The sequence below is a fragment of the Moschus berezovskii genome, chromosome X (assembly GCF_049115385.1).
Source record: "Moschus berezovskii isolate FMDL1 chromosome X, NW_MosBer_1.0, whole genome shotgun sequence".
Lineage (NCBI taxonomy): Eukaryota > Metazoa > Chordata > Mammalia > Artiodactyla > Moschidae > Moschus > Moschus berezovskii.
Window position 1 is genome coordinate 98130921 of NC_142488.1, and position 23759 is coordinate 98154679.

The 23759-nt window shown below is 42.8% G+C and overlaps 1 protein-coding gene across 4 annotated transcripts in view; it reads left to right on the forward strand.

Moving 5' to 3' along the window:
• MID2 (midline 2) overlaps positions 1–23759 on the forward strand; it is a 120767-nt gene that overhangs the window by 74304 nt on the left and 22704 nt on the right. For all 4 annotated transcript variants that reach the window (XM_055438010.2, XM_055438011.2, XM_055438008.2 and 1 more), the window contains exons 4-5: positions 12282–12389; positions 13874–14022. In XM_055438010.2, coding sequence (XP_055293985.1) covers positions 12282–12389; positions 13874–14022 — 257 coding nt within the window. The remainder of the gene's footprint in view (positions 1–12281; positions 12390–13873; positions 14023–23759) is intronic.

Consider the following 23759-nt stretch of genomic DNA (forward strand, 5'->3'; position numbering starts at 1 on the left):
TGTTGTAAACATTCATGCAAGATTTTTGTGTGTTTAGACATGTTGTTGTATAGTTGCTAAGTCATGTCTGACTCTTTTGCAACCCCATGGACTGTAGCCTGCCAGGCTCCTCTGTCCATGGGATTTCCCAGGTGAGGATACTGGAGGGGATTGCCGTCTCTCCTTCTCCAGGGGAATCTTCCCCACAGGGATCGAACCCAGGTCTACCCCACTGCAGATGATTCTTTACCGCTGAGCCACCAAGGAAGCCCTTAATGCCATACTAACACCTTTCCGTTCCGTTCTGTCGCTCAGTCGTGTCCGACTCTTTGCGACCCCGTGGACTGTAGCCTACCAGGCTTCTCCGTCCATGGGATTCTCCAGGCAAGAATACTGGAGTGGGTTACCATTTCCTTCTCCAGGGGATCTTCCCGACCCAGGGATCGAACCCGGGTCTCCCGCATTGGAGGCAGACGCTTTAACCTCTGAGCCACCAGGGAAGCCCATTAACCATCATTAATTAACATCTTAGTTGAGAACAAGGTGAAGAGAAAAAGCAGGCGGGGTACTCAAAGAAGTGAAAGGACACAACAAATTTCTCACTTCCCATTCTACCCCAGGAGCACCCAGGTGACCACTTCCCCACCTTCTCAGACTCCAAAATGTCAGAGAAAAGAGGCTGAGGGCTTTGATTAACACGCAGCCACTTTTTGTGCAAAGGAGATGAGAAAGAGAAGTAAATTGGACATCTGACTGATTATTGAGAAATTATTAAGAAAACCTCTCACCTTGCTGAGCAGCAAAGAATTTATTACTGTCATAACAATGCAGTCAAGAAAAGGCAATGGTCTCTTTCTATGAGTTTGGTTTTTTAAAAAGATTTTTTGATTACACTTAACAAGACTGTATGTATACTTGAAAGTTGCTAACAGAGTGCATCTTAGGTGTTCTCACAGAAACACACACAGAGACACACACATACCTGTAACAATGTGAGGTGAAGTAGGTGTTGACTAACCTTATTGTGATAATTCTATCGTTATATGTTAGCATATCAAATCATCATATTGCACACCTTAAATTTACAGAATGTTGCATGTCAATCATATCTTAATAAAGCTGGAAAAATTAAGAAACCACGATGTTTATGATGCAGATGTTACACCTACTGTGGCAGCATCTAAGCTAAGGTGTTCATCCAGACCACACTTTAAAGCAGGGGTCCCCAGCCTCTGGTATCTAATGCCTGATGATCTGAGGTGAAGCTGATGTAATAATAATAGAAATGAAGAGCATGATAAATGTAATGGGCTTGGTTTATCCCGAAACCATTCCCCCACCCCTGGTCCTTGGAAAAATTGTCTTCCACAAAACCAGTCCCTGGTGCCAAAAAGGTTGGGGACTGCTTTTTTAAAGTGCTGCATCACACACACCACCTCCACAGTCCTTTGTATCAGGAAGGTTCAAATGTATAAAAGGAAAAGGAAGATGATGCTACCTTGTTTTTTTTTTTGTTTTCTAAAGCAAAACAGGGCACCATTTCAAAGATGATACCATCAGCTTTACATAAAAATAATTAAATGAAGCAGGGCTTTTTAATGGATTTTATCTGTTCACTTGAAGGCAGGGGGTCACTGCCTTCAGGACTGGGAGACATGTAAAGCTATTAATAGGATTTTGAGTCCGGTGTACTGGAGTAGCTGTAGCTTAGGAGAAAAAAAAAAAAATTCCTGAAGCAGAGTTAAGCAACCTACTGCCTTTAGTGCTTAAGTTTAATTTTTTGTCAGAGGTGTGGGTGAGGGGTTGTGGATAAAGGTAGGTGGGAGATGGTAGTGTTGAAGCTAGAAAAGTAGTGTGGATGGTGAGGCGGCAGCCAGGGCATCCTAGTGTAAGAATCCTAGTATATTGGACTCAGGGAACCAGGATGTGGAAGGCCTTCTGACAGACATGGACATCAACTGAAGACATGTTTCCTGTCATGTTGTGGGTGCTTATGATGTGCTAGGTACTGTTCTTATTGCTCCATATATTTTAACTCATTCACTTTTCCCACTTACCCTATGAAGTTGGCACTATTATTATCACTGCCATTTTACAAAAGAAACTGAGAAATAGAGGTTATATAATTTGCCCAAGGTCGTAAATATCACGAGTAAATGACACAGCCAGGAGTTGCACTCCAGCAGGCTGGCTCTTGTCCATGATTTAACCAGGGGTGTGTGTGTGTGTGTACGTGTGTGTGTGTGTCCATGATTTAACCAGGGGGGTGTGTGTGAGAGAGAGAGAGAGAGAGATAGAGAGAGCACATGCTCACATACTTCTTTTCTTCTCAGTTGCCTCTCAAGATAATCACATTCCGTAGAGTTAAATGATACAAACATTTTGGGTAATTCCTTCCTGAATCGACACATGTATTCCATGTTTATTTTACCTGAGTAACTAACAAAAATCTTGGCAACAGAGAGAGGGCAATTTGTTCCATATACATGCCTTAGGAATGACCCTGTGCCATGTTGCATGTCTGTGTTGGTTTTAGAATCCTTTCTCCTCAGGGATCAGACCTCCAAGCCTCGGTAGTCTTAGTGTTAGTTACTTTCTGCCATATATTCTCTTTCCACACAAGGCAGCTGTTTAGAACATGCAAGAACTGGGAGAGGTATAATCTAGGCTTGCACCTGGGATTCTATACATAGAGCTATAAATCCTACGTGAACTGAGGCAAAACCTCCTTTCTGTCTCTTCAGAACCACAGAATTGTTGGATCTTCAAAAGACTGAAGAAATCGTCAGTTCCTAGCCCCTCACTTTAAAGATGGAAATATGAGGCCTAGAGAGAAGGGCTTGCTGCTGCTGCTAAGTCACTTCAGTTGTGTCCGACTCTGTGTGAGCCCATAGATGGCAGCCCACCAGGCTCCCCCGTCCCTGGGTTTCTCCAGGCAAGAACACTGGAGTGGGTTGCCATTTCCTAAAGAGAAGGGCTTACCCAGCATCATATTACTGATCAATGACAGGGTCTTCTGAATCCCCACCCAGTATTCTTTCCACTCTACTGCTTGTTTTGTGAAGCTTCAGTTCAGTTCAGTTCAGTCGCTCAGTCGTGTCCGACTCTTTGCGACCCCATGAATCACAGCACGCCAGGCCTCCCTGTCCATCACCAACTCCCGGAGTTCACTCAAACCCACCTCCATCGAGTCGGTGATGCCATCCAGCCATCTCATTCTCTGTCGTCCCCTTCTCCTCCCGCCCCCAATCCCTCCCAGCATCAGAGTCTTTTCCAGTGAGTCAACTCTTCGCATGGTGCTTGCTTATAAACCCCTCTGAAGATATAAAACTCTCTAGATCTCACCCTTGTGTATTTACCCCAGAAATGTGAACATAAACACAAGCTTCCCTGGTGGCTCAGCAGTAAAGAATTTACCTGCCAATGCAGGAGACGTGGGTTCAATCCCAGCATTGGGAAGATCCCCTGGAGAAGGAAATGGCAACCCACTCCAGTATCTGCCTAGAGAATTCCATGGACAGAGGAGCCTCATGGGGTACAGTCCATAGGGTCATAAAGACTCGGACACGACTGAGTGACTAAACAACAACATGGCGTTAAGATCCTGACATTTTATCCAGCTACGTTTAGAGATTCCAAATGACAGTGCAGCTTTCTAGAATACATCTTCAGTCTTCATTTCTAGCCTTATTTCCCTCCCTTGCATCTGTCACACAGATCTGCTTTACCCAAACATGTTCTCTGCTTTCCTGCCTCTGTTTTTGCTTATGCTATTCATATTATTCTCTCTGCTTGCAATTCTCTTGCCTTAAACCTCATTTCTGTCTGCCCATGTCTTGTTCATCCTTCAAAACCAGCTCAGCTACATGAAACCTTCCCTAATCTCCTGACTGTCCTTTTCCACAGGCCAAATTACTTTCCTTTCTCTATGCTCTCCTAGAGCTTTGTTTGTATTCTATTATATTTCTTCTTCTGCTATTTATTAAATTGTAATTAATTGAATTCTAGTATTTTGCACTAGATATAAGTGCCTTGAAGGCCAGAAGCTGAGTCCTTTTCATCATTTTGGTCTCACTCAGGAACCCACCTAGTGTCGTGTGTGTGATGTAGGCACTCAATAAAAATGCAAAGTTAAAGTGTTAGTCACTCAGTGATGTCTGACTCTTTGTGACCCCATAGACTGGAGACTGTCAGGCTCCCCTGTCCATGGAATTCTCTAGGCCAGGATTCTGTAGTGGGTAGCCATTCCCTTCTCCAGGGCATCTTCCCAACCCAGGGATCGAACCCGGATCTTCTGCATTGCAGAAAGATTCTTTACCATCTGAGCCACCAGGGAAGACCAGGCATTCAGTAAGTGCTGAAATGAAAACTTCCCCAAATGATTTTTTAAATATTTATTTATTTGACTGTGTTGGGTCTTAGTTGGGGCACATGGGATCTTTGCTGCAGTAAGCGGGCTTCTCTAGTTGTGGCTTCTCTCTAGTTGTGGTGTGTGGGCCTAGTTGCCCCACAACATGTGGGATCTCAGTTCCCCAGCTAGGGATTGAACCCGTGTCCTCTGCATTGGAAGTTGGATTCTTAACCACTGGACCACCAGGGAAGTTCCCCAAGTGATCTTTAATGCTGGCATTTCAAAATCTTTGAGGTGGAAGGGGAAGACCTATTTGGGCAGAAGATTTCAGAAAATAAAGGAGACTGGCATTGACCTTTTAGAGCAGAGTACAGTGAGATGGAGATGTCAACAAGGAGCTCTATTACTGTGTAAATAAATTGCATTTGAGTTTGCAAATGCTCATTGCAGGTAGAGGGCTCATCCACTACTTCATACATATTATTCTACCTGAACATAAATTCTCAGTTCCTCCTGAACTGCATTGTGGTGCTCTGCAGGACTGATGGATGCGACTGAGCTAAGGAGAGGGTGTAAGTGGAGAAGTTTCTCCTGGGGGGTGAGTTGGAGGGAAGGCTCATGAACTTTAAACCCAGGGATAAAGGACCAAAAGAATGAGTGTATGGGAGTTCTCCCAAAAAACTCTCAAACAAGCTCTGTAAAAGAAGGGAGGGGTAAAAAGGTTAGTCCATTTACATTTCAATAGGAAACAGAAACAATTAACCAAAATAACTTTTTGCATCCTCTTAAACTTTGGTAACTGGTGGCTTTTGTGAACCCCTACATACTGATTTCCTTGTAAATCCTTCAGAGAACCTGTGTGTTTGTGTCAGGGAAGGGTGGAAATTGGGGATGACAAGGTCTGACTCTGGGTTTAATCTTTCAACTAAGAGGTAGGAAAGAACTACAGGAAACAGAGTGGGGTGGACAATGGGAAAGAAACTTGGAAGTCAAATTCTTGCTTCCTTTGGGAAGAAAAAAGAGAGCACAGAGCAGAACAGATCTGGAGGCTTAACAAGAAGGGCTGTGTGTCCTAATCCTTAGGCCTTATAAGACTGGCACTGAGACTCAGTCTAAAACATCAGAAACTCCCCTTCCTTTACACAAGTAGGTTGCCAGTTCATTTCAGTTCAGTTGCTCAGTCATGTCCGACTCTGCGACCTCATGAACTGCAGCATGCCAGGCCTCCCTGTTCATCACCAACTCCCAGAGTTTATTCAAACTCATGTCCATTGAGTCGGTGATGCCTCTGTCGTCCCCTTATCCTCCTGCCCTCAATCTTTCCCAGCATCAGGGTCTTTTCAAATGACTCAGCACTTTGCATCAGGTGGCCAAAGTATTGGAGTTTCAGCTTCAGCATCAGTCCTTCCAATGAACACCCAGGACTGATCTCCTTTAGGATGGACTGGTTGGATCTCCTTGCAGTCCAAGGGACTCTCAAGAGTCTTCTCCAGCACCACAGTTCAAAAGCATCAATTCTTCTGTGCTCAGCTTTCTTTATAGTCCAACTCTCACATCCATACAGGACTACTGGAAAAACCATAGCCTTGACTAGACGGACCTTTGTTGGCAAAGTAATATCTCTTTTTAATATGCTGTCTAGGTTGGTCATAACTTTCCTTCCAATGAGTAAGTGTCTTTTAATTTCATGGCTATAATCACCATCTGCAGTGATTTTGGAGCCCAGAAAAATAAAGTCAGCCACTGTTTCCACTGTTTCCCCATCTATTTGCCATGAAGTGATGGTACTAGATGCCATGATCTTAGTTTTCTGAATGTTGAGCTTTAAGCCAACTTTTTCACTCTCCTCTTTCACTTTTGTCAAGAGGCTCTTTAGTTCCTCTTCACTTTCTGCCATAAGGGTGGTGTCATCTGCATATCTGAGGTTATTGATATTTCTCCTGGCCATCTTGATTCCAGCTTGTGCTTCATTCAGCCGTGTTTCTCATGATGTACTCTGCCTATAAGTTAAATAAGCAGGGTGACAATATACCCCTAATTGGATTTTCAGGGAGGATAGATTTTTCTACACACATAAAGCCATTTAGTCAAACACACTAATCTAAACCAAAGAACAAAGTTCAAATAAAAATCTGGGGTCTTCCACAAACCACCAATCAACTGACCAACAAACCAACCAATCAACCAACCAAGAATGCTTATCAAGGTAACCCCAGTAGGAAAAAAGTAACCCCTGTTGTTTTCATCTGAGGGTTAATAAGCAAGTGGAATACCTCACTGTATTTTCAAAGAAAACTGCAGACAAGGAAAATTCCAGGGGTTTCAAGTGCCTTCCAAGCAATTTGAGATGTTTTATTTACATCATGAAGACAGATTTTCCCTGGAGTATTTCCTGTTCAGAAAACACTTAAGGACCCTGCTCTTTTGGGCTGCTTCTTGACATGGAAAAATTTTAATGTCACTGCTTTACCTTTAGTTTGGGATTTTGCCTCTTCAGCCAACTGTCTGCTCTACTAGTTGCATCTAACTGTTTCATCTTGCCTGATGTAACTGTCCAAACCACACTCAAACTCCCTTATTTCAACCTGCATTTTCTCTACAAAATACATTTACTGTAGTATATTTTTAATGTTTTCCATTCCTATTTTGATTTTTCACTTTGCTAAATCCATCAGTAAATGTTTCTTAAGTGTTTGTTGTGTTTAGACATTGTGCCTATTGCAGTGCGAGAAACAAAATGGCACAACAATTCCTCAAGGAGCTTGTTGTCTAATTGAAGATTAGTAAGCCAAGGAATGCTTCTTGTATTTGACCTTTCCTTTGAATTTCTGTTACCCTTCTTGGCTAGGCCCTGTTCACATTACAGTAGCCTCCAAAATTGTCCCCATGCTTGCTGCTGCTGCTGTGTGTATGTGTGTGTATGTGTGTATGTGCTCAGTTGTGTTCAGCTCTTTGCAATGCCAGGAACTGTAACCCACCAGGCTTCTCTGTCCATTGAATTTTCTAGGCAAGAATATTGGAGTGGGTTGCTATTTCCTACTCCAGGGGATCTTCCTGACCCAGGAATTGAACCCACATCTCTTGCGCCTCTTGCATTGGCAGACAGATTCTTTACTGCAGCTCCACCTAGGAAGCCCATGCTTGCTATTACCCCCAATTAAATTAACCCTAGTTCAAATGGCACCCCACTCCAGTGTTCTTGCCTGGAGAATCCCAGGGACGGCGGAGCCTGGTGGGCTGCCGTCTATGGGGTCGCACAGAGTTGGACACGACTGAAGCGACTTAGCAGCAGCAGCAGCATCTTCTTAAGAAATTTTATTATAGTTATTCTCACACCATCTTACCCTCTCTCTTCCCCTGCAAAATTTTCAAAGATACTATATTTTTTGATAAGGTTCAGTCTCACTAAAGTAAGGTTCAATCTCATTATCTTGGCTCAAAATTTCCCCCTTTTCACCTTTTAAATCTGAGTTCTATCCATTTTCAAGTCCTGCTTCATTCAGGCATCTTTTCTCCAATTCCCCACTGAGACTGATCTTTCCCTTCAATTTCTGTACATTGTAGCCTACATCACTCATTGACATTTCACTTATATTACCTTGATTTCTTTTATATTTAGGTGGTTTTTTCCCATAAAATTGGCCAAGGAACCAAAAAGTTGAAGCCCTTATCACCCTTTTGGATTGTACATTTATTGAGGGCAGGTCCTGAGCATAGTGCATTGCACACAAGAGATGATTAATGCATGGTCGATTATAAAGATGGTGATGATTTTTCCTGGTTTCAGGGGATAAGATGGATTATGAAAGAAAGCAAAGGAAAGATTCTGCAGGTAGGGAGATAAATTAATGGGGCTTTTATAATAATATTCAAAAAAAGGTGATGAGGGCTTCAATTTATTGTTTCCTTGGCTCAGAGCCTCATTGTATTACCAGAAGGACTTTAGTGAGATTGAAAAGAAAGGAGGGGAGGACTTTGGGACTGCTGTGATTTTATGTGGGGATGAGGAAGAATTAGATAACTGAACCTGAACAAGTTCTATAATGATAGCATTAACTTAAAAGAGGAAATCAGAGATGGAAGCTGGATTTAGAGGGAGGATGATGAGTTTGTTTTTAGACCTACTGAGTTACAAGAACTTGAGTAACTTAAGTGAACATGTCTGACAAGCAGTAAGATACTGCTCTCCATTCAATTCAATGCAACAAATGTTTACTGAACACCAACTATATGCCAGTCACTATGCTGGAGATATAGTTAAATAATACACAGTCCCTGGCCTCCAGAGCTGATGTTTGCTCAGGGAAGTCAAATTAATAGATTCCTATAAGGTAGTAAATGATATGATAGAATTATATATAAAATGCTGTACATGCATGCTCAGCCGCTTCAGTCATGTCTGCCTCTTTTTGACGCTATGGACTGTAGCCCACCAGACTCCTCTGTCCATGGGGATTCTCCAGGAAAGAATGCTGGAGTGGGTTGCCATGCCCTCCTTCAAGGGCTTTTCCTGACCCAGGAATTGAACCTGCGTCTCTTGCCTCTCCTACATTCCAGGCAGATTCTTTCCTGCTGAGCCACCAGGGAAGCCCATATAAAGTGCTATGGGAATATAAATAGGAAATCAATTGTATCCAAGCAGGTGAGAATAAGTTTCAAAAGTGACAATCTTTGACTTGGGTTTGGGACGATAAGTAGAACTTTGTTCAACAAATAAACAGTGAAATGACTTTCTAAGTGAAAGTACAGTCTTGAGCAAAGGCACAAGACATGGATGTACATGGCCTTCTGGGGGAACATGGATAGTCTGAAAACACTAAAGAGAATGCAATGACAAATAAAGATGGATAGTGCACAAGAGGTAATGATTATCAGGAGCTGAAGACAGGATTCTGCTACACTAGACTGGAGAGACAGTTTAGTGTGATAGTTAAAGGTGTGAACTCTCAGAGATGGATGCTCTGGGCTCAAATTCCATCTCTGCCACTTACTAGGGGTGGGGCCTTGAGCAAATCAGTTTCTCTGTGCTCAGGTTTCCTTATCTGTAAAGTGGGGCTAATGGTACCTCCTTCATAGGGTGTTTTTTTTTCCAAGTGAAGCTAGAATTGGTTTTATTAAAATTAATCAAAATAGTCCCAAATAATGTGAAAGTGATAGTCGCCCAGTTGTGTCCACCTCTTTGCAACCCCATGGCTGTAACCTGCCAGGCTCCTCTGTCCATGGAATTCTCCAGGCCACAATACTGGAGTGGGTAGCTGTTACTTTCCCAGGTGATCTTCCCAACCCAGGAATCAAGCCCAGGTCTCCCTGGATTCTTTACCAACTGAGCCACCAGGGAAGCCCCAAACTTCAGGACACGACTGAGTGACTTTCATGTTCACTTTCAAATAATATGGCATCTATTCAAATATATCCTTTTAAAGAGATGAAGCACTACCATAGAAAGCTTCTGCTGGTACTTTAATTAAAAGATCCATAGGGTTGTTTTGATGTTTGAGAGAGCTAGTATATAAACTATTCAGTACAGTGCCTGGCATATAGTGAGTGTTAGGTCAAGGTTACTCCAAGGACTGAAATATAAGAAATAAGGCACCACACCACAGTGTACTATACCATCAGTAGCTGTAAATAGGAACTGTCTTATGTCTCCAAATAGTCTCTGCACAGATCCAGGGAGCACTAGATGAATTTCTGATTCCCACATGAGTGGGAATTCTTTGAGAGGGTGATATTATCTGCCTTGGAAAGGAAGATCCAATTTAGGGAGAGGGTGAGCAGTCTGAGAAAAAAAATTAGGATGGTCAGAGTGGGACCGTTCATTCAGAATAAATGGAATCTCTCACTGTGGCATTTCCCCTCTGGCAAGTGAAAATAAACCGAAAGAAGGTTGATTTTCAGCACGCATATTTAATTTCAGTTTAGTAGGAAACAGAAAATTGACCAGCAGGGACCTTAGAGGATGAGAGAGGAGACAGTGGGGCCTAGTGACAGGTATCTTGATGGGCTTGGAGTACATAAAGGAGCCCTCTAAAGAGGGCTGCTGCTGCTGCTGCTAAGTCACTTCAGTCGTGTCCGACTCTGTGTGACCCCATAGACAGAAGCCCACCAGGCTCCCCCGTCCCTGGGATTCTCCAGGCAAGAACACTGGAGTGGGTTGCCATTTCCTTCTCCAATGTGTGAAAGTGAAAAGGGAAAGTGAAGTCGCTCAGTCGTGTCCGACCCCCAGCGACCCCATGGACTGCAGCCTACCAGGCTCCTCCATCCATGGGATTTTCTAGGCAAGAGTACTGGAGTGGCTTGCCATTGCCTTCTCCGTTAAAGAGGGCTGCTGCTGCTTCTGCTAAGTTGCTTCAGTTGTGTCCGACTCTGTGCGACCCCATAGACGGAAGCCCACCAGGCTCCCCCGTCCCTGGGATTCTCCAGGCAAGAACACTGGAGTGGGTTGCCATTTCCTTCTCCAATGCGTGAAAGTGAGAAGTGAAAGGGAGGTCGCTCAGTCGTGTCCGACTCTTAGCGACCCCATGGACTGCAGCCTACCAGGCTCCTCCATCCATGGGATTTTCCAGGCAAGAGAACTGGAGTGGCTTGCCATTGCCTTCTACGTTAAAGAGGGCTAGCAGGTGAAAATACAACCCTGCCTTGCTAATGAAGCACATCTGACGACTTCAGTTTTGCTGCTCAAGAAATCCATTTTCTATGCCTCAGCTTTTTAGAGCTCTACTCGAATGATCCTTGAATAGATTCTTGGAATGATTGTGCTTCCCTCTGTGACTGCTGCTGAAATGGAACTGAACCTTATCTGCCCACCTTGCCAGCCCAGGAGTTTCCCTTGACACATCTTGTTTGAATTCTGTTCTCACCACTTCCCAGCTGGGCAATCTCGAGCAAGTCATTGAAATTCTCTTAGCCTCGGTTTTCCCATTTGTGACATGGAAATAAAAATAGTTCCTATATTATAAAGTGGTTATGATAATTATATGAAATAATTTTTCTATAAAGTACTTGATACATTAAGTGCTTAAAAGACATAAGTTTGGTTCCTCTTTCTTTCCCTTTACATTTAGGCAACCCAAAGATCCTCTGTAAATGGCAACCCACTCCAGTGTTCTTGCCTGGAGAATCCCAGGGATGGGGGAGCCTGGTGGGCTTCCGTCTATGGGGTCACACAGAGTTGGACACGACTGAAGTGACTTAGCAGCAGCAGCAGCAGGGACTTCATATCATCTAATGTCTACAGTAGTAGAGATGGGCAGAAGGAGAAGGCAGTAGATGGGAATACGATGAAGAATGGTGGCTTTTTTTTTCACCCTCCGACTCTGACTTTGCAGTAAGGATATTTTGATGTAGTATCCACAAGTAGGAAAGGTATTCAGATACTGGACAACCCAGAGTAAGAGATATCTATTAAGACATGATGACAACTGTGTGAAAATACATCTACACAATCTTATACTTAATATGAAGATAGATCTAAACATTCATATATTTTAAAATTAGAAAGGAACGAGGAAAACTGAAAACATTTTTGTTATGATGGTAGAAATATGTTGTTGTAAGATTAACCTTAGTATTCTTGTACCTATGGAGAGGGATCCTCTTTCCCTGATGTACTTAAATATTCGTACCCTCTTTCCAAAAGAACAACAGGAGGGCAGGGTGCTAGATTAAAGGGAATTGCACAGTGGGAATAATATGCCCCCATCTCATCTGTCCTTCTGCCCAGCCTTCCATTAACCATCATGATCTACCAGAGGCCAGAGACCTTCCTGTCTGTGATGCTTCAATGCCTTTGCATCATTAATATCATCATCTCTACCCTTCTTCTAGGAGTGGATCTTATGAGGGAGGTATGGAAGAAGTTGTGCATGCTTAGCTGTAAGTCCAAACCTTTGAGAACCTGCAGGGGACAAGGGCAGAAATCACTATGTAACACTCTGGACTTTCTTGGCAGGTGAATACCGCTATGCATGAGGCAAAACTTATGGAAGAATGTGACGAATTGGTAGAGATCATCCAGCAGAGGAAGCAAATGATTGCTGTCAAAATCAAAGAGACAAAGGTAAAACAGAGCACTTCAGTGAGACCAAGGCCAAGTTGGCTTTACGAAAGTCCAAGTTTCATTCCAATGATTCCAGTTTAAACTTGGATCATGAAAGCAAGAAGATATGGGGGTTTAGGGAGAGAGACAAAGAAGAAGCAACCTTTGGCCTATGGCTCTGAATTCAGAAAAGATGATGGCAGTTCTGCGGTGTTGGAAACATTTCATATTGTGACTTGGTTGGTAGCTACATGGGTATATGTATATGCAAATATCATTGAGTTGTACACTTCAGATTTGGTGCTTTACTCTATGTATGGCCTGCTACTGCTAAGTCACTTCAGTCGTGTCCGACTCTGTGTGACCCCATAGACGGAAGCCCACCCGGCTCCCCCGTGCCTGGGATTCTCCAGGCAAATGTATGGCCAAAGTCAATACAAAAAGAACTGTGGACCAGAATTATGGAAGGATCATGATTGCCATTGTAATGATTTAGGGCTTAATCTGAAAGGCATAAGGAAACCAGTCTATTCAGTTTCTTATGATGGGAAGAGACTGAAAAATATAGCAGAAGTATGCAGGGTAGATCAGAATAGGATGATACTAAAGTCAGGGAAGCAAGTTATGAGGATTATGGAATGATTCTTGGTATAAGTTGATGAATGCCTAACCCAGGAAAGTGGCAGCACAAATGGAAGGGAAGAACATAACAGGCATCGCTAGAAAGGAAATGATGGGAATCATCAACTGATTATATATATATGAAGGAGAGAGAGAGAGAAGACTTCCAGGCTTTTAACATGGGAACTGAAGAATTGTGATCAAGAAGGTCAGGTATGGGCCTTCACGCAGCTATCTGATTTTATGCTTGTTGGTCTGCTGGTTAGTATAGTGATGATGAGCTCATGCTATGTGTACAATGTGAGAAGCTCTGAGAGCCTGGAGTGATAACCATTACTTTGTGCCATGCTGGGTGTTTCCTTACTAACACAGATATTGAAGTTTCCGAGAACACAGATCTGCGAGCACACAGGTATGCATGAATGCCTAGAGAGAGAAATATATACATATGATTGTGGATACTCATAAAGAAAAAGGAGGTTTTTTTATTAAACATATGCTTGACAATATATTGACAATAAAATGTCAACAGAGGTGATCTCCAGGTGGTAGGGTTTCTTTTTACACTTTTTATTTTCTAAATTTTCTATAATGACCATGTGTTGCTTTTATAATCAAAATAATATGCTCAATAAAAGAGGAGGTAGGTAACCTAGAGTGTATGACTGTAGTGTGTTGCAGGTTAAGTAAGCGGGTGGAGGGAGGAATTGGCAAAATAGACGTGGAGGGTAGGGGGAGAAGGAGAGTGGTTAGTTCAGGGACCATGGGATGTTCATAGGTCTTATTTTTAGAATCACTGCAGCAGATCTCCTTCATATTGTTTTATCATTTTTAATTAAGCACTGGATGTGTTTATCTTGTTTTTATTTTGCTAATTCTTTAAGGTTATGAAACTGAGAAAGTTGGCACAGCAGGTTGCTAATTGCCGCCAGTGTCTTGAACGGTCAACAGTCCTCATCAACCAAGCCGAGCATATCCTGAAAGAAAATGACCAGGCACGGTTTCTCCAGTCTGCAAAAAATATCGCTGAGAGGTGAGTTCCTTATGGTCTTTCAACATGCCTCCTCTTAGGAAAAGGGACCAGATTAAAGTCGCATAATTCAGTTCAGGCATGTTTGTAGCCACTGCCACCTAAAGATTTTGCCAGCTGGCTACTTACTAAGCCTCAGTGTGGTAGGTAGCCCTGTGGATTTCTGGCACCCCTTTCTCTGTCTCTGCTATCTCCCAGTTCTTCTTCTTTTTTTTTAATGTTGAAGAATTCCAGTTTTATTCTGTTTTTTCCAAAGTAATTTTTAAAAAACTTTTTATTTTGTATTGGAGTATAGCTAGTTAACAGTGTCGTGATAAGTTCAGGTGAACATCAAAGTGACTCAGCCATACATATACATGTATCCATTCTCCCCCAAACTGCCCCTCTCCATTCAGACTGCCACATAACATTGAGCAAAGTTCCCTGTGCTATACAGTATGTTCCCAGTTCTTCTAATACACAGCCAACCATGCACCCTAGCAATGCCATAGCTCTATGCTACCTACTCAGGCCTGGAGCTTTCTATGTTGGTGTTGGTTTAGGGGCAGAGAAACTTTTAGCCACATACATAGATGCATGCCCTACCTAAGTCTAGACCATAGCACTAGACTCCCTGGGTTTGAATCTTGCCTCTGACCGTAAACTAGTTGGTTGGTCGTAGGGGAGTCACACAATCTCTCTGAGTCTCGTTCTCATTCTCTTATTTGCAAATAGTAATAGTGCCTATCTCATAAAGTTTCTGTGAGGGTAAAATGAGTTAATATTTATAAAGGTTTAGAATAATGCCCAGCATGTGGACTTCCCTGGCAGTCCAGTGGTTAAGAATCTGCCTACCAATGGAGGGGACATGGATTCAATCCCTGTTCCAGGAAGATTCTACATGCCTCAGGGCAACTGCTGAAGACTGAGCACCCTAGAGCCCATGCCCCACAACAAAGGCAGCATTAGTCTCTCAGTCGTGTCCAGCTGTTTGCGACCCCATGGACTGTAACTCTCCAGGCTCCTCTGTCCATGGGATTTTTCCAGGTAAGAATATTGGAGTGGGTTGCCATTTTCTTCTCCAGGGGATCTTCCTGAACCAGGGATCAAACCAAGGTCTCCCACATTGCAGGCAGACTCTTTATCATCTGAGCCACTAGGGGGCTTCCACAAGAGAAGCCACCTCAATTAGAGAGTAGCCCCTGCTCACCACAACTAGAGAAAGCCTGCGTGTGGCAACAAAGACTCAGTGCAGCCAAAAATAATTAATTAAAAAATAATTCCCAGTACAAAATAAATACTCAGTATTCTTATTATTGGAGAGCAGAAATTGCAGATGAGAGGAGATTGCCACTTCTTGCAGTATTGCTGCTGCTGCTGCTAAGTCGCTTCAGTCGTGTCTGACTGTGCGACCCCATAGATGGCAGCCCACCAGGCTCCCCTGTCCCTGGGATTCTCAAGGCAAGAACACTGGAGTGGGTTGCCATTGCCTTCTCCATCTTGCAGTATTACTATTAGCAATATTTGACTATTTAATTGGGGCTTCCCAGGTGGCTCAGTGGTAAAGAATCAGCTTGACAATGTGAGAGACGCAGGACATGTGGGTTTGATTCTTGAGTTGGGAAGATTCCCTGGAGGAGAAAATGGCAACCCACTCCAGTATTCTTGCCTGAAAAATCCCATGGACCGAGGAGCTTGGCAGGCTCCTCCATAGGGTCGCAAGGAGTCAGACACAACTGAGTGAGCACACATACATATTATCTTAATATAAATAACTTTTAAATGTTTAAGAAGAGTAAATTAGAGGTGAAGAAATGAAAATTCTTTCAGGAAGTTTCCTGTAAAGGGAAAGAGAAAAATATGGTGATAACTAGAATGAGTATGAGATAAAGGAAGGTTATGAATGTTTTTTTTTAGATAGGAGAGACATGAATGAGTTTAAAAGTGGATGTGAGGTCAGCTAGAGATGGGCAAAACTGAAGCTATGGAAAAAAAGAAGGTATGTGGCCAAGTAATGGATATGGATGTTGGTATGCCCAGCAGTTTGTTATGAGAAATTAAAGAATTTATCATTTCATATCTACCCCTCTCTCTCTAAAATAGGAGGCAAAGTCATTTGCTGAGCATGAGAAGGAAGTTAGCAGGGTTCTCTAGCTTTTTGAACATATGGAATACAGTTATAATAATAGCTTTAATGTCTAATTCTAATATCTGGGTCAGTTTCAACTACTTACATTTTTCTCCTCATTATGGGTTTTATTTTCTTGCCTCTTTGTGTGTCTGTGCTCAGTCTCTTGTGTCCGACTCTTTGTGACCCCATGGACTGTAGCCCACCAGGTTCCTCTGTCCACTGTATGTCTGGTTATTTTCTATTGGATGCTAAACATTGTGAATTTTATCTTATTGGATGCTGTATATTTTTGTATTCCTATAAATATTCCTAAACTTTGCTCTGGGACACAGTTAAATTACTTGAAAATAGCTTGTTCCTTTCAGGTCTTGTTTTGAAAATTTGTTAGTTGTGATCAAAGCAGTATTTAGTCAGGGGAAGTTTTTCCCCACTACTGAGGCAAGACCCTTCTGGGTACTTTAACAAGTGTCCCATGAATCATGAGATTTTCTGATCTGGCCAGTGGGAACATACACTATTCCTGGGCCTGTGTAATCATTAGTATTTGTCCCCTCTAATTTTTTTGGATGGCTCTTTCTCTGGCATTGGGCACTTTCCCCTGCAAGCATGTGTTGATCAGTATTTGTTGAATACTAGGGGCAAAAACCCTTTCTAGTTCTCAGAATTCTCTCTGTGCATTGTCCTTTCTGGTCATATGCCCTGAGAACTTCAACCAGCTTAGTCTCCTTGATTTCTCAGCTCTGTGTTCTTAATTAGGGACTCCATCAGATACCACCTGATTGCCCCTTCATGTACCGTTTTATTCCCTTAATTTTGCTGGAACAAATTTTCCCTTAGTCTCCTAAGAAAGAGTACAAGGGAAATACATTTTTGAGAATTTATTGTTTAAAGAATATTTTACATTTATTTTCTAAATTGAAAGATCGGAAAAAAATTTCCTTATAGTTTTGAAAGCCATGGCTCTATTGTCTCCTAGCTTCCGCATTGTGTTGAGAAGTCCACTAGTTTTTTGACTTCTGATCTTTTGAATGTGACATATATTTTAATATCTGAAGCTTTGAAGGTCTTATCTTTAAGCCACTTTTTCTGAAATTTCACCAATATGTGTCTTGGTGTGAGTCTTCTATTATTCATTTTTGTTGGGCACTAAGTGAGTCTTTCCAATTAGAAGACTATTGACTTCTGCTTCTAGGAATTTGTCTTTTATTATTTGCTAATGGCTTCCCCCTCTTCTCCCTTTTCTCTTTCTTGGACTCTTATGAGCCAGATTTCAGACACCCTAGATTTTCCCTCAAATTTTAAGAAATCTTTTCTTCGACTGTTGCAGAAACCAGTAATTGAGAAACCAAGCACCACACTCAGAGAGTTGGAGAATTCAGGTTTATTACATTGTCAGGGCCAGAGGAGTTAACACACAAGGAGCCACGAACAAAAGGGTTCTAGAGTTTTTATAGACAGACTATAGTGGGCAACACTAGCTGCTAATAGGCTGGTTTAAATTAAGGGGTTTCGTGTGTGTGGGAACAAGAGTCAAGATGGGGAGGGGGATGCCTGACCTTTACACAGTCAGGCGTGATTAGGCAGGTTTGCAGGGGCAGTGCAATTGCAAAGAGCAGGACAAGGGTGAGTGAGATAAACTCCAGTTCCTAGTATTGTAAGTCCCCACTTTCTGAGACTACATGACCTAAGTGATCCAGACTTTGCAAGGAGCAAGCTGAGTTACAGAGGCAGAATGAGCAGGAGGTTATGTAAAATTTTAACTTTTCCTCTTCATTCTCCCCTCTCAATGCTTCTGTCACTCGTTGTAGAAAGCATCATCTCATGTTTTGGTAAGACATTCAGAGCTCCCTATCATTTAGGGGGTTATATAGAGTCTGATGCTAGGAGGGATTGGGGGTGGGAGGAGAAGGGGACGATAGAGAATGAGATGGCTGGATGGCATCACCAAATTGATGGAAATGAGTTTGAGTGAACTCCGGGAGTTGGTGATGGACAGGGAGGCCTGGCGTGCTGTGATTCATGGGGTCGCAAAGAGTCGGACACGACTGAGCGACTGAACTGAACTGAACTGAACAGAATTGAGCTATTAGCATTTGTAACATTATACATTCAATCCTAGAGGTTATGAACTGGGTAATTGCATTGAGAATACAAGGGCCAAACAAGAGTGCCGCAAAGAGCATGAAGAGAGGACCTGTTAAAGGGGGAAGTCATGATGCCCAGCTCGTGACTGGGCATGGATGCCCAGATATTGTTTCAATCACCCCAGGAATTAGCTAGTTTCTCTCTCCTTTTCATGATTTGTTCCCTTAGCTGTTGGGCCATGTCCTTGACTATTTCTGATTGGTTTACATAGAAGCAGCATTCTTCATTCATAAAGAGGAAGATTCTTCCCTTTTCAGCTATCACTAGGTCTCAGTTCAGTCGCTCAGTTGTGTCTGACTCTTTGTGACCCCATGAATCACAGCACGCCAGGCCTCCCTGTCCATCACCAACTCCCGGAGTTCACTCAAATTCATGTCCATCGAGTTGGTGATGCCATCCAGCCATCTTGTTCTCTGTCGTCCCCTTCTCCTTCCACCCCCAATCCCTCCCAGCATCAGACTCTTTTCCAGTGAGTCAACTCGTCGCATGAGGTGGCCAAAGTATTGCAGTTTCAGCTTTAGCATCAGTCCTTCCAATGAACACCCAAGATTGATCTCCTTTAGGATGGACTGGTTGGATCTCCTTGCAGTCCAAGGGACCCTCATGAGTCTTCTCCAACACCACAGTTCAAAAGCATCAATTCTTCGGCGATCAGCTTTCTTTAGAGTCCAACTCTCACATCCATACATGACCACTGGAAAAACCATAGCCTTGACTAGACGGACCTTGGTTGGCAAAGTAATCTCTCTGCTCTTTAATATACTATCAAGGTTGGTCATAACTTTCCTTCCAAGGAGTAAGCGTCTTTTAATTTCATGGCTGCAATTAGCATCTGCAGTGATTTTGGAGCCCAAAAAAATAAAGTCTGACACTGTTTCCACTGTTTTTTCATCTATTTCCCATGAAGTGATGGGACCAGATGCCATGATCTTTGTTTTCTGAATGTTGAGCTTCAAGCCAACCTTTTCACTCTCCTCTTTCACTTTCATCAAGAGGCTTTTGAGTTCCTCTTCACTTTCTGCCATAAGGGTGGTGTCATCTGCATATCTGGGGTTATTGATATTTCTCCCGGCAATCTTGATTCCTGCTTGTGCTTCTTCCAGCCCAGCGTTCCTCATGATGTACTCTGCATATAAGTTAAATAAGCAGGGTGACAATATACAACCTTGACGTACTCCTTTCCCTATTTGGAACCAGTCTGTTGTTCCATGACCAGTTCTAACTGTTGCTTCCTGACCTGCATACAGGTTTCTCAAGAGGCAGGTCAGGTGGTCTGGGATTCCCATCTCTTTCAGAATGTTCCACAGTTTATTGTGATCCACACAGTCAAAGGCTTTGGTAATCAATGAAGCAGAAATAGATGTTTTTCTGGAACTCTCTTGCTTTCTCCATGATCCAGTGGGTGTTGTCAATTTGATCTCTGGTTCCTCTGCCTTTTCTAAAACCAGCTTGAACATCTGGAAGTTCACGGTTCACGTACTGCTGAAGCCTGGCTTGGAGAATTTTGAGCATGACTTTACTAGCGTGTGAGATGAGTGCACCAAAAAAGATGTCCTTTTCATTATAGGGGACTAGAACGCAAAAGTAGGAAGTCAAGAAACACCTGGAGTAACAGGCAAATTTGGCCTTGGATTACGGAATGAAGCAGGTCAAAGGCTAATAGAGTTTTGCCAACAGAACGCACTGGTCATAGCAAACACCCTCTTCCAACAACACAAGAGAAGACTCTACACATGGACCTCACCAGATGGTCAACACCGAAATCAGATTGATTATATTCTTTGCAGCCAAAAATGGAGAAACTCTATACAGTTAGCAAAAACAAGACCAGGAGCTGACTGTGGCTCAGATCATGAACTCCTTATTGCCAAATTCAGACTTAAATTGAAGAAAGTAGGGAAAACCACTAGACCATTCAGATATGACCTAAATCAAATCCCTTATGATTATACAGTGGAAGTGAGAAATAGATTTAAGGGACTAGGTCTGATAGATAGAGTGTCTGATGAACTCTGGACGGAGGTTCATGACATTGTACAGGAGACAGGGACCGAGACCATCCCCATGGAAAAGAAATGCAAAAAAGCAAAGTGGCTGTCTGAGGAGGCCTTACAAATAGCTGTGAAAAGAAGAGAAGCGAAAAGCAAAGGAGAAAAGGAAAGATATAAGCATCTGAATGCAGAGTTCCAAAGAATAGCAAGGAGAGATAAGAAAGCCTTCCTCAGTGATCAATGCAAAGTAATAGAGGAAAGCAACAGAATAGGAAAGACAAGAGATCTCTTCAAGAACATTAGAGATACCAAGGGAACATTTCATGCAAAGATGGGCTTGATAAAGGACAGAAATGGTATGGACCTAACAGAAGCAGAAGATACTAAGGAGAGATGGCAAGAATACACAGAAGTACTGTACAAAAAAGATCTTCACAACCAAGATAATCACGATGGTGTGATCACTGACCTAGAGCCAGACATCTTGGAATGTGAAGTCAAGTGGGCCTTAGAAAGCATCACTACGAACAAAGCTAGTGGAGGTGATGGAATTTCAGTTGAGCTATTTCAAATCCTGAAAGATGATGCTGTGAAAGTGCTGCACTCAATATGCCAGCAAATTTGGAAAACTCAGCAGTGGCCACAGGACTGGAAAAGATCATTCTTCATTCCAATCAGTAGGTCTAGCCCTCTCCTATTCTGTAAAACCACGTCAGCCAAGGAGTCTAGTTGGTCCTGTAACTAGTTGGTCCTGTAGCAAAGAGCACAGCAATAATACCAATTAGGGATAGAGGCCAGCGTTGACAATGAAAATCCATCGATATTTTGATAGCCGGATCCTCAAGGTTCTGCCATGCATTGAACAGCCAGCTGTTGGAGTGTGGCTGGAGCAAGGCTGAAGAATCCTCAAGCTTCTGCTATGTGTTGACTTCCAGAGTGACTAGAGCAGGGCTCAACGTCCTTCATGGGTGAGGGCCATTGTCTTTGGGACTGGACCTTGAGGAGGTTTTGGGGGTCATAAACTGCTTTCCATGTGTCCTCATCACAGGAAGTAGCTGCCTTCTTGACTCTGGTGTGGTGGATCCAAGGGATGACACGTATAACTAACAGCAGTAGGGATTGCCAGGACAACTGTGTGAGGGCCTGTCCAAACTGGCTGAAGTGTTTTTTCTTTTCTTTAATCTAATCTTTAACCCATACATCATCTCCTGGCTGATAGGGATGAACCCACTTTCCCAAAGGAATGGGTGTCCTTTCTAAGGTTTCTCAGGCAATATGGCAGAAGACTTTTCCAGGACCGGAAGGTATCAGGACTTCTCCAGGTCAGCCAGTTGTTGGTGGTCTCCCTTGAGCTTTTTTTTTATCACTAGGGTTGGTCTCCTGTATAAGATCTCAGAGGGAGAATAGCCTGAGGACCTTGGGATGCATTTATAGAGGGAGATGAGAGTCCACAGAATGATAAGGCAGCTTGTTCTAGCATTGTCTGGCTGTTTGCCAAGGGATATTCTTGTACTACTGCTTGGAGAACAAACTTAACAAGAAAATTAAACATATATGGCCCAAAGATTAATAGACGTAGGAAAGCTGTTGGGTGGCTAGCCAGGAGAATCAGGTCCAGACATTGATTCATGACATTAGTGTTTCTCTAGGTATGAGAAGATGCAATAATTTGGACTCATAAAAATATTTACTGAAAACATCTGACTATCTGAAGGCCTTTCTTTTTTTTTTTTTTTGGTTTTCATAGAGCACAGAGTGCCATAATTTTGTCTCCACCCTGAACTCCTTTCAAGGGGGTATTGAAGGTCAGCATCTTGTAGTGGTCATGATTTAATCTTTGTAGAGGCAGTTGGCACAGGCCAACTTCCAGTCAGCAGGGCCCCTTCATAGCCATATATTTGACCATGTTTTGGGGGCATTTCATGGTCATTGTGTCCCGCAGTGCTGGGAAGGCTCATTTCCAGGTATAACAAAGATTCCATTGACAGGCCACTCAGTGTGTTGTCACTATCCAGGCCTTGTAAGTAGTGAAAGTCTCTGGACCATACCTGTCTTACTAGTCTCTTGGTCCAGGAAAATATTTCCTCCTGTTGCTTCTTCCCATATCTAGAGTTACACTATTACAATTCTTGATGTCATATGGAACTGCATATCAGCATTTTATCACAGGCTCAGTCATACATTTGGTAGCGTACAAAATAATCTTCTGAAGTAGGTTACATAGAAAATAATAAAGCTAGCAGTTATTAGTAAGGTCACAAGCAAGAATTTAAGTCAAGAAATTTCATTGAGTATACCCCACTATATCCCAGGTCTTCTGTCTCACATAATGATTATAGCCAAGTGTTAATCTCCTGGTTGTACATCATGGAGCATCTGACCTTAATCCAAAGATTGGCTACTGAGATAAGCTTTAGAAACAATCTTAGAGTGTCCTTTTAAATAATCTAATTAAACCTTTTAGCAATATAACATCAGTTCAGTTCAGTCACTCAGTCGTGTCCAACTCTTTGCGACCCCACGAACTGCAGCACACCAGGCCTCCCTGTCCATCACCAACTCCCAGAGTTTATTTAAACTCATGTCCATTGAGTCAGTGATGCCATCCAACCATCTCATCCTCTGTCGTCCCCTTCTCCTCCTGCCCTCAATCTTTCCCATCATCAGGGTCTTTTCAAATGAGTCAGTTCTTCACCACAGGTGGCCAAAGTATTGGAGTTTCAGCTTCAACATCAGTCCTTCCAGTGAACACCCAGGACTGATCTCCTTTACGATGGACTGGTTGGATCTCCTTGCAGTCCAAGGGACTCTCAAAAGTCGTCTCCAACACCACAGTTCAAAAGCATCAATTCTTCTGCACTCAGCTTTCTTTATAGTCCAACTCTTACATCCATACAGGACTACTGGAAAAACCATAGCCTTGACTAGATGGACTTTTGCTGACAAAGTAATGTCTCTGCTTTTTAATATGCTGTCTAGATCGGTCATAACTTTCCTTCAAAGGAGTAAGCGTCCTTTAATTTCATGGCTGCAGTCACCATCTACAGTGATTTTGGAGCCCCCTAAAATAGTCTGCCAGTGTTTCCACTGTTTCTCCATCTATTTGCCATGAAGTGATGGGACCGGATGTCATGATCTTTGTTTTCTGAATGTTGAGCTTTAAGTCAACTTTTTCACTCTCCTCTGATACTTTCAAGAGACTCTTTAGTTCTTCACTTTCTGCCATAACGGTGGTGTCATCTGCATATCTGAGGTTATTGATATTTCTCCCAGCAGTCTTGATTCCAGCTTGTGCTTCTTCCAGCCCAGCATTTCTCATGATGTACTCTGCATATAAGTTAAATAAGCAGGATGACAATATACAGCCTTGACGTACTCCTTTTCCTATTTGGAACCAGTCTGTTGTTCCATGTCCAGTTCTAACTGTTGCTTCTTGACCTGCATACACGTTTCGCAGGAGGCAGGTCAGGTGGTCTGGTATTCCCATCTCTTTC